Here is a 14847-nt window from a genome sequence, read left to right as displayed (position 1 = left end):
CCCCACCCCGCAACCCCGCTGCCAATCCGGAGCCGCCGCTCCAGACCCGCCTCTGCAGCGGGAGGCCAATCACAGCGGTCAGGGAGAAGGGAAGCCTGGGCGCGGGAGACACGTGTTCGAGTGCTTGTGGGAACGCGCAGGCGGGTCGGGGTCGGGCTTGGGGGCTCCGGCCAAGCTTCTGGGACTGATGGTGGGTTCAGCTTCTGCAACCCCAGTTCTTGAGATATAGAGTATGGGGTGAGGTGGGGGGGGGCAGGGCCGGATTCAGGTTGGATGAGGCCCTCAGCTCCTGAAGGTAATGGGGCCCTTTATATGTCCAGCTGTCCTTTGTCAACAACAAATTGGCGCCGTTTTTTGTGTTCATAAAATCCTAGAATCACAGAGTTGGAAGAGACCACAAGGGCCATCGAGTCCAACCCCCTGCCAAGCAGGAAACACCATCAGAGCACTCCTGACATATGGTTGTCAAGCCTCTGCTTAAAGACCTCCAAAGTAGGAGACTCCACCACACTCCTTGGCAGCAAATTCCACTGTCAAACAGCTCTTACTGTCAGGAAGTTCTTCCTAATGTTTAGGTGGAATCTTCTTTCTTGTAGCTTGGATCCATTGCTCCGTGTCTGCTTCTCTGGAGCAGCAGAAAACAACCTTTCTCCCTCCTCTATGTGACATCCTTTTATATATTTGAACATGGCTATCATATCACCCCTTAACCTCCTCTTCTCCAGGCTAAACATGCCCAGCTCCCTTAGCCGTTCCTCATAAGGCATCGTTTCCAGGCCTTTGACCATTTTGGTTGCCCTCCTCTGGACACGTTCCAGTTTGTCAGTGTCCTTCTTGAACTGTGGTGCCCAGAACTGGACACAGTACTCCAGGTGAGGTCTGACCAGAGCAGAATACAGTGGCACTATTACTTCCCTTGATCTAGATGCTATACTCCTATTGATGCAGCCCAGAATTGCGTTGGCTTTTTTAGCTGCCGTGTCACACTGTTTTAACTTCTTGATGGCTTTTATGTTATGTTTATTGCTGTAAACTGCTCTGATATATTTTCCTTTTACAATATAGCAGTATTCAAGTCTTTTTATATATAAATTCTTCTCCCTGAGGTTCCTAAGGTTCGTAGCCAGAGGGTGATTTTGCCAAACTCACCTGCCTTGGGGCAACAGGGAAACTGACCAGCTCCCTGCATACAATGAGAGAATTCTCTGCAATGCTTGTTCCGTGGCAGACCTGTGGTTTGGGTAGTGAGAACACCTTGGCGTGCAGGGATTTGCAAAGAGTTTCCCAGGACCTTGAAAACACCTGCACTGGATAATCTTATTTGCCTCTTTTGAACATCACTGTTTTCTTCCAGATGCCAGCAAACGTGGAGATCAAGGCGCGGGTTCGGGACCGGGCAGAGCTACTAAGGAACGCTGAGCGGCTGAGCGGATCCCCAGGCTGTGTCATTCTTCAGACAGACACCTTTTTTCCTGCCCCCAACGGGCGACTGAAACTTCGGGACTTCAGGGTGAGTGAGCCAACACAGATGGGGGTCTTTCCGTCCTTAGATGGAGGGTGTCTCTGAACTCTGATAATCTGCTTCTTTGTCTGGTCAGAGCAGTGGTTCTCAGAATAAAAATCAGCTTGCGCCACACCAATTTTTTAAATTGATAAGAAATACATGGGAAAACAAAAAGGAGCAACTCGTAGCAGTGCTTGATTTAGAATATAATTATGGGGCATCCAGGGGTATAAAATGATCCTTCAAAAATACGCAGAAATATGCAATACTGGGGCCACTAACCCTTTGTGGGAATGTTCTGGGGTGCAGGAGAGGATATATTGACTAATTATATCCTTATCCAACTTGTGCTAACAAGTTCCCAAAATATCAGCAGAGTTTATAAACATTCCCCTTTAAGTTCGCAACGGTAACGTGTGCACAGGTTCGCTAGAACCTCTATAATAATTACTCTGGTAATTTCCCCTTTGTTCCCTCTTAAAATACAAGACACAACACAGTCTTTATAAAAGTATAAAAGAGTTTACTCACGTTCTGTTCACAACATGATCCCAGAAGGCAGACAGGCTTAAAAAGTTACATACACTTAGAATCTATCTTGTTGCAAGATAGACCTTATCTCCTCTCTTGGCTGAGAGCCAAGAGGGCATCTTCAGATGCTTCCTCATCAAAGGAAAATGGCAGAGAGAGCGGTACAAAACGATGCAACTGCATAAGAACATGAATCATTCCCAAAATATAATTATAAACTAGCCTCTTACGTATGTACCTTAAATATGCATACATACTCAATGAGAGATGTGAGTGAGATTGCTTTTTTGCCGGATAATCCCATTTATATCAGGTCTTGTTGTTGTTGTTTAGTCGTTTAGTCGTATCCGACTCTTCTTGACCCCCTGGACCAGAGCACGCCAGGCCCTCTTGTCTTCCACTGCCTCCTGCAGTTTGGTCAAACTCATGCTGGTAGCTTCGAGAACACTGTCCCACCATCTCGTCCTCTGTCGTCCCCTTCTCCTTGTGCCCTCCATCTTTCCCAACATCAGGGTCTTTTCCAGGGCGTCTTCTCTTCTCATGAGGTGGCCAAAGTATTGGAGCCTCAGCTTCACGATCTGTCCTTCCAGTGAGCACTCAGGGCTGATTTCCTTCAGAATGGAGAGGTTTGATCTTCTTCGGCGATCAGCCTTCTTTATGGTCCAGCTCTCAGGTCTAATATCAGGTCTAATTTGAGACAAATAAACTCTCTTCAGCTACACAAAGAAGCCATTGTCTTTTCTAAGCTTTCAGATTGGTCAGAGTTGAAAATCCCTGTTCACGATAATATGACATGGAGAACTGTAGAAGAATGGCCAATGCTCTTGAATATATCTATATCAAGCTATATAATAAATGATACTATGCTATACTACATTGAAATATTTGAATGTTTCTTTGATTATCCTTGACTCTCAATGCCACACTAATGTGGCACTTCTCTCCCTTGGAGAACCACTGGGTCAGATGATAGAGAGAGTTGTTTTGTGTGTACCTACTGCACACAGGTAAACATCTCTTTTTATTGCCCCACCCACTTTCGCCTCTGGCTCCACCCACCATTGATGCGGGTGGCGCTGTGGGTTAAACCACAGAGCCTAGGACTTGCCGATCAGAAGGTTGGCGGTTTGAATCAGTCCCTGCTCCTGCCAACCTAACAGTTCGAAAGCACGCCAAAGTGCAAGGAGATAAATAGGTACCGCTCTGGCGGGTCAGGTAAACGGCGTTTCCGTGCGCTGCTCTGGTTCGCCAGAAGTGGCATAGTCATGCTGACCACATGACCCGGAAGCTGTACGTCGGCTCCCTCGGCCAATGAAGCGAGATGAGCGTCGCAACCCCAGAGTCGGCCATGACTGGACGTAATGGTCAGGGGTCCCTTTACCTTTACTACACACAGGTAAACATCTCTTTTTATTGCCCCACCCACTTTTGCCTCTGGCTCCACCCACCATTGACATGTGGCCCTTGAGCTGAAGACAGGTCCCCAGCCCTGGCCTTGAACTTCCAACTGCTGCCCGATATCCCCTGCTTTATTGGACTGACCTCAAGCGAGCCGTCAGCCTCCAGGAAACCAAAGTTCAAACTCTGCAGGTGGGTGGATAAATTATTAGACAGGAAATCTGTCGTCAGTCCAAGGGTGAGGCCATTCTGGAGTTCTCTTAGCTCAGAACTAGGCAACGGTTGAAGTCAAGAGCCTGATAGCCATCTCTAGTAGTACTTTAAATCTCTTCTCAAGGATCCTTTCAGTTTCCAGAGTGGTTTGTGGACTCGTATGATTTTTCTTCCGAAAGATCTTGTGAGGGAGAGGCCAGGACCCATTTTTACAGGTGGGGAGCTGAAAAATCTCCATTCCTTTTAGGTAGTGGTGATTGAAAAGCCACATTTGCAAGAGAAAAAAGGTTCTTTTTATCATATGTAGTAAGGTTAAAGCTTACTGGGAAATGATGCATAATGAATTGAAAAGAACGCTTAAAATAACCTTTGTAAAAAAACCCAGAAGCTTTTCTTTCAGGAATTATAAGGACAGAACTACCTAAAAGGTATAGAAATTTATTCATGTATGCGACAACAGCAGCAAGACTGTCACTCGCCCAAAAGTGGAAAGAAGCAAAAGAATGGATACAAAAATCTAGGGAATACGCAGAAATGGCGAAACTTACTGGAAGAATAGAAAATCAAGATAACAAACTGTTTATAAAAGAATGAATATTTACAAACACACTGTACACAGATAAGAACATAGGCAGGATTATTGCAATAACCTGCAGTTTTAGAAGAATATATATTTAAAGTAGAAGAATAAATGAATAAGTTAATTTGGAATATGCAGAAAATGTAAAAAATAAATTTAAGGAACTGCAGAAAGAGGGGGAAGGAAGAAATGTTAAAATGATTGTAAATTTATTGAAGTGTATAAAATTGAAAATTGCAAAAAAAAGAAGAGCTACATTTGCAAAAATGAGATAATAATAATAATAATAATAATTTTATTATTTATACACCGCCCTGGAGGGGGAGGGAATCCATTTGTGGCATGTTGCCTTTCTTCTCAGACTGAATTCTGGGAAATAGGATGGTGCAGGGGGAAAAGAGGGGCATACTTCACATCCTGATGAATGAAAATGGTCATACCACGAACTTCCTTTCATCTCGAGGGCAGCTGTTTCATTTCCCATGGGCTGACGCCAAATCTTCTCTTCCCAGGACGGCTGTGGGCAGCTGGTCTTTTATAACCGCCCTGACGCCGAAGGCCCCAAGCTCTCACATTATGCCATCTCACCCACGGATGATCCCACCGGGCTTACGGTAATTCCTGGGGGGGGGGGGAGCTGTTTCTTGCTGTGCTTTCTAAAGGCTCCTGGATGCTGCCCAGCAGCCCACCTGGATGGGGGATCCCTAATAATAATAATAATAATTTATACCCCGCCAACTTACTTCCGGGTTTTCGGCGTTTGAGAACCAAGGTACCACAGAACTGCTTTGGGTGCTGTCAGGGAACTGACATCGGAGCTAGAGGCGGAGGGAAGGCTCTGAAATGATGCTGGAGAAGGGCCCAGCAGGGAGAGAGGCAGCTCCGCAGATGGGGAAGCAAATCAGCGCAACACCAGGGATATAGAGGGGCTGATGGGGGAATCGGCGAGAGGGCTCCAGGACTCTTCACCGGACACCAGCGGGGAGAGCACGGGTCCTCCGCTACCCACACCCTCCCTGCGCAGAAGACTTCCGCGCAGAGAGAGTAGGAGGAGACTGGGTGTCAAACAACTTTTATGTTGGAAAAGATTTAAGAAACGCCCACTGACGGATTCTGCTAGCAACTGAAACAGCCATGGAGTGAAGGGCTGCCCAGACTGAAAGGTTTAGCAAGGCAACAAAGCCTGGAGAGGTGGCAACTTACGCACGAGCAACCCATACACATTACAGGTGCCTTAGTAGAAAGGTGGGATATGAACCCAGCGAATAATACTGCTGCTGCTGACCTCCTCTGACTGGCAGCTGCTGTCCAAGGCCTGAGATGCAGAGAAGGAGAGCCCTTTCCCGACTCTCCTCCCTTGAGAGCCTTTCAACCAGGGTCCGAACTCAGGACCTTTTGTGTGGCATGCGCAGGCTGGTTGGTAGACCTGGTGGAGAACCTGATATGTGCATGTGTGAATGCTGCTCTCCCTCTGCCTGACCCCCACTCGCTCTTCCCCTTGCAGGCTGTGCTGTCCCAGGCCCTTGGGGTGCAGGGGACGGTGAAGAAGGAGCGGCGCCTCTACCTGGTGGGCCAGACCCGTGTCCACGTGGATTGTGTGGAAGGGCTGGGCGACTTCATGGAGCTGGAGGTGAGGGTAGCTGGGGTGCTAGGTCAGCCGGCGGATGTGAAATCTGGCCCTGGAGGGAGGCATTGCTCAGACAAGAGGCTTGGGAGTTGAGACCGAAGGCAGGATTTGGCCTGGAGAAAGGAGCAAAGCGGAATAAAGGCCCAGTGCGATCTGGTTGCACCAGGGGAGAGGAATCTGGTCAAGGTAGCAGATCCGAGGAGAGGTGGAAGAAATCTAGGCAGGTCAGGGGGACTGAACAGAAGTGCAGGCAGAGTTCTTCCAGCTTCTTTTGGCAAGGGATGCGAGGAAACCAGAAGCCAAGAAAGCAGATCAAACCGTCTTGCTAAATTGGGTTCTAGTTATGGAGTTGGGCAGAGAGTCCTCTATATTATCTGTACAGCTGAGGGGGCAGCATAGGGGTGCTTTTGTTAAATCGCTGCAGCTCCCTGCCAAGACCTGTTGAGGCCCCATTCAGAACCACCCTATCAGGACTGCAGCAGACTCTGCTTTGAAGATGGAGGCTGGGAGCTGGGGGCACTGTTATGCAGTGGTTCCGCTCCTTCCTCCTGGGCCATGTCCAGAAGTGGTGTTGGGGGATGAGTGTTCAGACCCCTGGGCTACCACTTGTGGGGTGCCTCAGGGTTCTGTCCTCTCCCCCATGCTTTTCAACATCTACATACAGCCCCTGGGAGAGATCATCAGGGGGTTTGGGCTGGGTGTTCATCAGCAGGCGGATGATACCCAGCTCTACCTCTCTTTTAAATCAGAACCAGTGAAGGCAGTGAAGGTCCTGTGTGAGTGTCTGGAGGCAGTTGGAGGATGGATGGCGGCTAACAGATTGAGGTTGAATCCTGACAAGACAGAAGTACTGTTTTTGGGGGACAGGAGGTGGGCAGGTGTGGAGGACTCCCTGGTCCTGAGTGGGGTAACTGTGCCCCCGAAGGACCAGGTGCGCAGCCTGGGAGTCATTATGGACTCCCAGGTGTCCATGGAAGCGCAAGTCAGTTCTGTGCCAAGGGCAGCTGTCTGCCAGCTCCATCTGGTAAGCAGGCTGAGACCCTACCTGTCCGCAGACAGCTCTACATGGGGCTACCTTTGAAGGTGATCCAGAAACTGCAACTAATCCAGAATACAGCAGCTAGACTGGTGACTGGGAGTGGCTGCCGAGACCATATAACACTGGTCTTGAAAGACCTACATTGGCTCCCAGGACGTTTCCGAGCACAATTCAAAGTGTTGGTGCTGACCTTGAAAGCCCTAAATGGCCTCGGTCCGGTATACCTGAAGGAGTGTCTCCACCCCCATCGTTCTGCCCGGACACTGAGGTCCAGCTCCGAGGGCCTCCTGGTGGTTTCCCTCCCTGCGAGAAGCCAAGTTATAGGGAACCAGGCAGAGGGCCTTCTCGGTAGTGGCGCCCGCCCTGTGGAACGCCCTCCCATCGGATGTCAAAGAGAAAAACAACTACCAGACTTTTAGAAGACATCTGAAGGCAGCCCTGTTTAGGGAAGCTTTTAATGTTTGATGTATTACAGTATTTTAATATTTTTCTAGAAGCTGCCCAGAGTGGCTGGGGAAGCCCAGCCAGATGGGCGTGGTATAGATAATATATTATTATTATTATTATTATTATTATTGACATGCACACTCAGAATTGGCTTCAGTCTAGGTTTTCCACCTCACTGGTAGACCAGCCCACTCGCCTTGCCCAAGGGATCTTCCCCTTAGTGCAGGAAACACAGAAGACGTCCCAACAACACGTTACGTGGAATGGCCTTCGCTGCCACCAACTTCGATGGCTTTAAAAGAGGGTTGGAGAAACTCATTAAGGGGGAGAGGGATAGCGATGACCACAAGCCAGGAGAGCTAGACTCTGCCTCCGTGGTTGGAGGCAGTAAATGCTTCTGAATCCCAGTTGCTTGAAACCTCAGGAAGGGGGAGCTGCTCTTGTGCTCAAATTATGCTTGTGGGTTTGCCTTTGGGGTATCTGGTTGGCCAACGTGAGAGCAGGGTGGTGGACTGGGAGGGCCCTCGGCCTTGCCCAGCCGCCTCTTCTTAGGTTCTGTTCCATCCCCGTAGGTGGTTCTTCAGGAGCAACAGAGCCCCCAGGATGGCGAAGAGGTGGCCCGGCAGCTGATGAAGGAGCTGGGCGTTCGCCAGGAGGACCTTCTGGCAGGGGCCTACCTAGACCTCCTGCTGGCGGGAGGAGACCCTCGCCCCTGACGCTGGACCTTCCTGGCCCATTGGAAGGTCCTCTTTCGGGATTGTGTCTCCTTATCTGCTAGATAAACAAATCAAAACACAACAGGTGCCACAAGGGCTGGGAACTGAGCTGGGCTCAGCAGAGAAGGTGGTGTCTTTTCACATCTGCAGCTCATCTCACCTCCGTGGTCCAGACTTGGTCTTAAATAAAGTCAAAAATCTGCCCCCCCCCCTTCAAAGATCTTAACTTAACATATATACATAATAACCAAAATTCCCAATGATTCCCTCACATAAAATATAATATCTAAATTACAACAGCTGCATAATTATACACTTAATTATAAAACCCACCACCCACCCTCCACTTCCCCTCCACAGCAATTCGACTTCTTTATATTTCTTTCTACCTTTCCCCCTTGCATTCTATAATAAATTATTTTTGTTAAATTCTGATTTTTCCTTCTTTCTTTATTGGTTTTGTTATTGCTTACATTTTTTAGTCTAAGCCTATTAGCATGGCATTTTTAGAACAATATTTTGACATATAATCTTCGAAATACTTCCACTCCATTCTTAACTTTTGATTTGATTGATATCTTATAATTGAAGTTAATTTTGCCAATTCGATATACTCACTTAATTTACAGAAATCAACTCCAGCTTCAAATGGACTGAAAAGCCCAGAGCTCAAAGCTGTGTTGCCTTTTGTGGCCAGAATGTCCTTTGGATTTAGCCTCCCTGCCCGACCCCAAATATACTAGCAGCCCAGGCGATTCTCTTGGGCAGCAGCAGCAGCAGTGCTGGGGGCATGAAAAGTGGCTTCACACAATCCTAGAGTTCTCTGTGTCATCTCAAGGGTACCCAGAGTGCACCACCCAGGCCCCAGCAAAATGCCTCTGCTGAAATGTATCTGAGAATGTGAGTTCATCACAATAAGCCTGTTTATCACAAAGACGCTGCAAGGGTCTTTGTTGTTTTATCTACAAATGTGCCCCTCTGCAACCACAGTGACCCCTCTGGATCCTGGGTGCTCTGTCTCACAGCCATTATGTGCAACTGGTTGCCAAGCTCTGTGGGTTTTATTTCCATGACCCTGTGGCTGGCTTAATGTGCAGAGCGGTGGCTGCATAAGACAGGGGTAGGCAAACTAAGGCCCGGGGCCGGATGCAGCCCAATGGCCTTCTCAGTCCGGCCCGTGGACAGTCCGGGAATCAGCGTGTTTTTGCATGAGTAATAATAATAATTAATAAATAATAATACATTGTTTAGTACCCCGCCTCATTTTAAAAGTAGCCAATAGATCAAGACCATAAGGGGAGGGAAACATAAGGGTCAGACTGAGTCCAAACCAAAGGCCAGGCGGAACAGCTCTGTCTTGCAGGCCCTGCGGAAAGATGTCAAGTCCCGCAGGGCCCTAGTCTCTTGTGACAGAGCGTTCCACCAACTCGGGGCCAGTACTGAAAAGGCCCTGGCCCTAGTTGAGACCAATCTAACCACCTTGCAACTTGGGACCTCCAAAGTGTTGTCATTTGTGGACCTTAAGGTCCTCCGCAGGGCATACCAGGAGAGGTACGTAGTAGAATGTGTCCTTTTATTTAAAATGCATCTCTGGGTTATTTGTGGGGCATAGGAATTCGTTCATATTTTCCCCCAAAATATAGTCCAGCCCCCCACATGGTCTGAGGAATGGTGGACCGGCCCACGGCTGAAAAAGGTTGCTGACCCCTGGCATAAGATGTCAACACAGGCGATGAGCAGTTGTGGTCTGCGAGCTCCTCCAGCTGTGCGCTAAGCTGTTCCAGGAAAGGAAGGAAGCTGGTTGGTTGGGGATGTGTCCTTTTCTGAACAGGTGTTGAAACAGCTTGCTCTCTTGCCCTAAATGGCACAGAAAAATCAATCCTAAGTGTGTTGCCTGAATAACAGAGCAGAGGCAGATTGCGACACCCCCATCAGCGCCAGACCCACTTGGCAACAGTGAGCAGCAATTTGTTTAAAAATAATAATTTGCAATCCCTGTTTTTAATCCTCAGTCTTTTCATTAGCCTCTTAATTCTTCCTTGCAGCCACTCACTATTTCCACTGTTTTTATTTCATAAAATCTAAACATCACTTCATTGCAAAAAATAAAACGAACAAAACCCAACCATCCCTCAAAGCGGTTTACACAAAAAGGATAAAACAATAAAATAGTCAATAAGAAAAATAAACAAGAGTAAGGCTTTTGCAAAGCTAAACAATAGGCTAAAAACATATTAAGACTTGCATCAACTTCCTAAATATCTAACATACTTGTCGAAACAAGTATTTATCAGCAGATGCCAAGAAAAGTGCAGTGAAGGGGCTGGCTGATATAAACAGGCAAGGAGTTCCATAGTGTGTGCTGCTGTACGAAAGGGCCGAGTTCTTAAAAATGCACTGCAGTTATGGGGAACCTGTCAAGTTGGCACCTAGGGACTAAAGCAATCTTGTAGGTAAGCCATTTCCAAGGACTGTAAATAATAAGAGTAATACCTGGAACTTGGCACTCCTTTATGATATACAAGGAAACCCCAATACCCCAGGTGGTTTTCTCCCTACATAACTGTGCTGACCCAGAAACTCCAGCGGGTGCAGAATGCCGCGGCGATGCTCCTTACGGGGTCCTCGCCGCAGGAACACATTCATCCAGTGCTTTACCAGCTTCACTGGCTCCTGGTGGAGTACAGGGTCAGGTTTAAGGTGCTGGTTTTGATCTTTAAAGCCCTATGCAGCCTAGGACCCACTTACCTACGGGGCCGCCTCTCCTGGTATGCCCCGCGGAGGAACTCAAGGTCCATAAATGACAACATTCTGGAGGTCCCAACCCTCAAGGAGGTTAGATTTGTCTCAGCTAGGGCCAGGGCCTTTTCAGTACTGGCCCCGACTTGGTGGAACGCTCTGTCACAAGAGACCAGGGCCCTGCGGGACTTGACATCTTTCCGCAGGGCCTGCAAGACTGCGCTGTTCTGCCTGGCCTTTGGTTTGGACTCACTCTGACCCTTATGTTTCCCTCCCTTTATGGTTTTGATCTATGGGCTACTTTTAAAATGAGGCTGCATTTTAAACTATATTTCAACCCACATTTTAATAAACTGGTTTTTGTTTCTTTGTGTGTGTGTCCCCCCATTATGTTTTATTGTCATTTTATTGGTGTTAGCCGCCCTGAGCCTGGCTCTGGGCGGGGTATAAATAAAACTTTATTATTATTATTATATTTAAACTTGTTTACCTAGAAAGTTGGGGTTTGTAAATTCGTTTTTTAAAAAATAGTTTTTATTAAGTTTTTCTAATTTACATTTCAAGATAATCATTTAGACAACCTTAAATCAATGACTTCCCTTCTTCTCTTTCCGTGGTTCATTTTGCATGCCATACACCCCTGCATATTTTACATGAAGTAATCCATTGTTACACCATCAAAACATGTTTACACTGTTGAATTTCTCTTAATGCTGCCAGTGTTTTTAAATGTACACAACTTTCACCCAAATAATCAGTAAACATTTTCCAGTCTTCTTTAAACGCATGTTCTTCTTGTTTTCTTATTCTATATGTTAAATCTGCAAGCTACACATAATCCATCAATTTAAGTTGCCATTCTTCTTTGGTTGTGTAGTGGGTATGAGTTACCCGTGCGTAAACTAGTGCCTTTCTCGGTTAATTTGCCTTGTTAAACCTTTCTGACTGCACAGCCCCTTCTCATCGTGGCTGCCTCAGTCACTGGCAGAATCCGTCAGTGGGCGTTTCTTGAACCTCTTCCAACATAAAAGTTGTTTGATACCCAGTCTCCTCCTCCTCTCACTGCGCGGGAGTCTTCTGCGCAGGGAAGGCGTGGGTAGCGGAGGACCTGGGCTCTCCTCACTGATCTCCAGTGAAGAGTCCTGGAGCCCTCTCTCCAATTCCCCCGTCTGCCCCCCTTTATCCCTGGTGTTGCGCTGATTGGCTTCCCCTTCTACTGGGCTGTTTCTCCCCCTGCTGCTGGGCCCTTCGCCAGCATCATCTGGGAGCCTCCCCTTCGCCTCTCGCTCCGATGTCAGTTCCCTGACAGGTTGGGACCTCGCTAGTTTTCCATTTTGGGGCTAGCAAAACACAGGCCGCAGTAGTAGCATACGTAAATAATCTTTTTTGACACCTGAGAGTTTCTGTCTGAATTATCCCCATCTAAAAGGACTCTGGTTTTTGTTTTTTGGGAAATGTACTTTTAAACATCCCCCCCCCCCCAATTCATTGTGGATCATTTCCCAATACTTTTTTACCCTTTTACAAGTCCACCACATATAGAAATAGTCTCATTGGCAGGATTTAAATAAACATTTACAACTTTATTTACAGAGAACAAGAAGTAAAACAATGTGATAACATAATAGTGTGTATAAACAGCAGAATGTATCATCTGATGTAATAAACCAGAAATGGTAGTTGAGGGAAGTCAACGGGGGGGGGGGGATTGGAAAATGGATACTTATTTTGAGAAAAGAAAATCGTATTCATACACACACACACACACACACACACACACACACACACACACCAGTCCGCTACAGATGATAAAACATACCCTCAACCTCATTGCACCTCCAGCACTTATCTGATTCAGACTTAAACATTTTAGCAAGTCTGCTTGGGGTTAGATACCATCTATAAATCATTTTCAGGTAGTTGTCCTTCAATGAATAATGTGCAGTGAACTTGAGATCGCTCTTCCTGGCATTTGTAAATTCAAGCAAGGGGGAAATCTGAGCCTGCTCCTCACACAAGTGCCGAACTCACAGGTCTGCTTGGTTGCTTACCTTCATGTTTCTCCCACTGGAGCAGAGATGCTTGCCAGCTGGGCCTCCTCCCCTCCCACCTGTACAGGTGACTTTCCTAACCACCAGGCTGCTGTTGTTTTCTCCTAGCAGCAAAGCGATGCCCCACCTGCAAAAAATGGGGGGGGGGGGGGGGGGTTTCAGTGAAGCCAAACTGCGTCAGGGGAAAGTGCAGCCAAGCATTGTGTGTTGTGCATTGATAAAAATTACAGACTTAAGAGTTGAAAGGGACCCCGAGCGTCAGTCTAGTCTATGGGTAGGCAAGCTAAGGCCTGGGGACCGGATCAGGCCCAATCATCTTCTCAATCCAGCCCACGGACGGTCCGGGAATCAGTGTGTTTTTACATGAGTAGAATGTGTGCTTTTATTTGAAATGCATCCCTGGGTTATTTGTGGGGCACAGAAATTCGTTCATTTCCCCCAAAAAGTATAGCCTGGCCCCCCACAAGGTCTAAGGGACAGTGGACCAGCCCCCTGCTGAAAAAGTTTGCTGACCCCTGCTAAGTCAAGCCCTCTGCAATACAGGGATCACAGCTAAAGAGTTCATGACAGCATGCCATCCAACCTCTGTTTCAAAATCTCCATTGAGGATTACCATTCCACTGCGGAACAGGTCTTACCAGCTCTTGCAATCAGAAAATTATTCCTAAGGTTTATGCAGAATATTTCATGCCATTTGTTTTTGTTTTTTATATTTTTTATTAAATTTTCTGTTTTACAATTTCAAATACTCAATTTACATCCTTAAGATGTCAATGATTTCCCTTCTTTTCTTTCCATGGTTCATTTTACATATCATAAATCCCTGCATATTTTACAAAAACTATACCATTCAGTATTCCATTATTGCATCCATCAAAATGTATTTACACTGTTGAATCTATCTTAATGCTGCCAGGGTTTTCAGCTGTACACAATTATTTTCCATATGTTCAGTAAGCATTTTCCAGTCTTCTCTAAACATATGTTCTTCTTGTTTTCTTATTCTATAGGTTAAGTTCTCAAGTTGTGCATATTCTGTCAACTTAAGTTGCCATTCTTTGGTTGGGACCTCACTCGTTTTCCATTTTTGGGCTAGCAAAACACGGACCGCAGTTGTTGCATGCATAAATAACCTTTTCTGATACCTGGGAATTTCTGTCGGAATTATCCCCAACATAACGGACTCTGTTTTTGGGGGGTGGAGAGTACTTTTAAGCATTTTTTTCCAATTCATTATAGCTCATCTCCCAATATTCTTTTACCCTTTCACAAGTCCGCCACATATGATAAAACATACCCTCTACCTCATTGCACCTCCAGCACTTATCTGATTCAGACTTACACATTTTAGCAAGCCTCCTTCAAAGAACAACATGCAAATTTCAATTCGCTTTTCCTGAATTTCCCCAGAGGTTGAAATCTATATTGTGTCCTATCTCTATTGCCCAGTGTGTCATTGAGGCTTTAGAATCATAGAATCATAGAGTTGGAAGAGACCACAAGGGCCATCGAGTCCAACCCCCTGCCAAGCAGGAAACACCATCAGAGCACTCCTGACATACGGTTGTCAAGCCTCTGCTTAAAGACCTCCAAAGTAGGAGACTCCACCACACTCCTTGGCAGCAAATTCCACTGTCGAACAGCTCTTACTGTCAGGAAGTTCTTCCTAATGTTTAGGTGGAATCTTCTTTCTTGTAGTTTGGATCCATTGCTCCGTGTCCGCTTGTCTGGAGCAGCAGAAAACAACCTTTCTCCCTCCTCTATGTGACATCCTTTTATATATTTGAACATGGCTATCATATCACCCCTTAACCTCCTCTTCTCCAGGCTAAACATGCCCAGCTCCCTTAGCCGTTCCTCATAAGGCATCGTTTCCAGGCCTTTGACCATTTTGGTTGCCCTCCTCTGGACACGTTCCAGTTTGTCAGTGTCCTTTAACTAGCTTGTCTTTCATTTCCCATTCTAATAACAGGTTATATACATTTTAGACAAAAGTTTATCC

The 14847-nt window shown here is 46.7% G+C and overlaps 1 protein-coding gene across 2 annotated transcripts; it reads left to right on the top strand.

Annotated features, from left to right (window-relative positions):
• Nucleotides 1–52: 52 nt before the first annotated feature.
• Nucleotides 53–13824, top strand: LOC310687018 (uncharacterized protein). 2 transcript variants are annotated; one of them, XM_083461638.1, is made up of 6 exons: nt 55–190; nt 1355–1510; nt 4739–4840; nt 5731–5856; nt 7912–11662; nt 12104–13824. In XM_083461638.1, exons 1-5 carry the CDS (start codon nt 188–190, stop codon nt 8053–8055), a joined length of 531 nt encoding a protein of 176 aa, XP_083317764.1. In that variant the 5' UTR covers nt 55–187; the 3' UTR covers nt 8056–11662; nt 12104–13824. The 2 variants fall into 2 exon arrangements, with proteins under 2 accessions (XP_083317765.1, XP_083317764.1); XM_083461639.1 differs by lacking the exon at nt 4739–4840 and having other exon boundaries at nt 53–190.
• The last annotated feature ends 1023 nt before the right edge of the window (nt 13825–14847 follow it).

This window comes from Podarcis liolepis (genome assembly GCF_965112155.1).
Source record: "Podarcis liolepis genome assembly, chromosome: 10".
NCBI classification, from domain to species: domain Eukaryota; kingdom Metazoa; phylum Chordata; class Lepidosauria; order Squamata; family Lacertidae; genus Podarcis; species Podarcis liolepis.
This window is presented reverse-complemented; position numbering and strand designations above follow the sequence as displayed.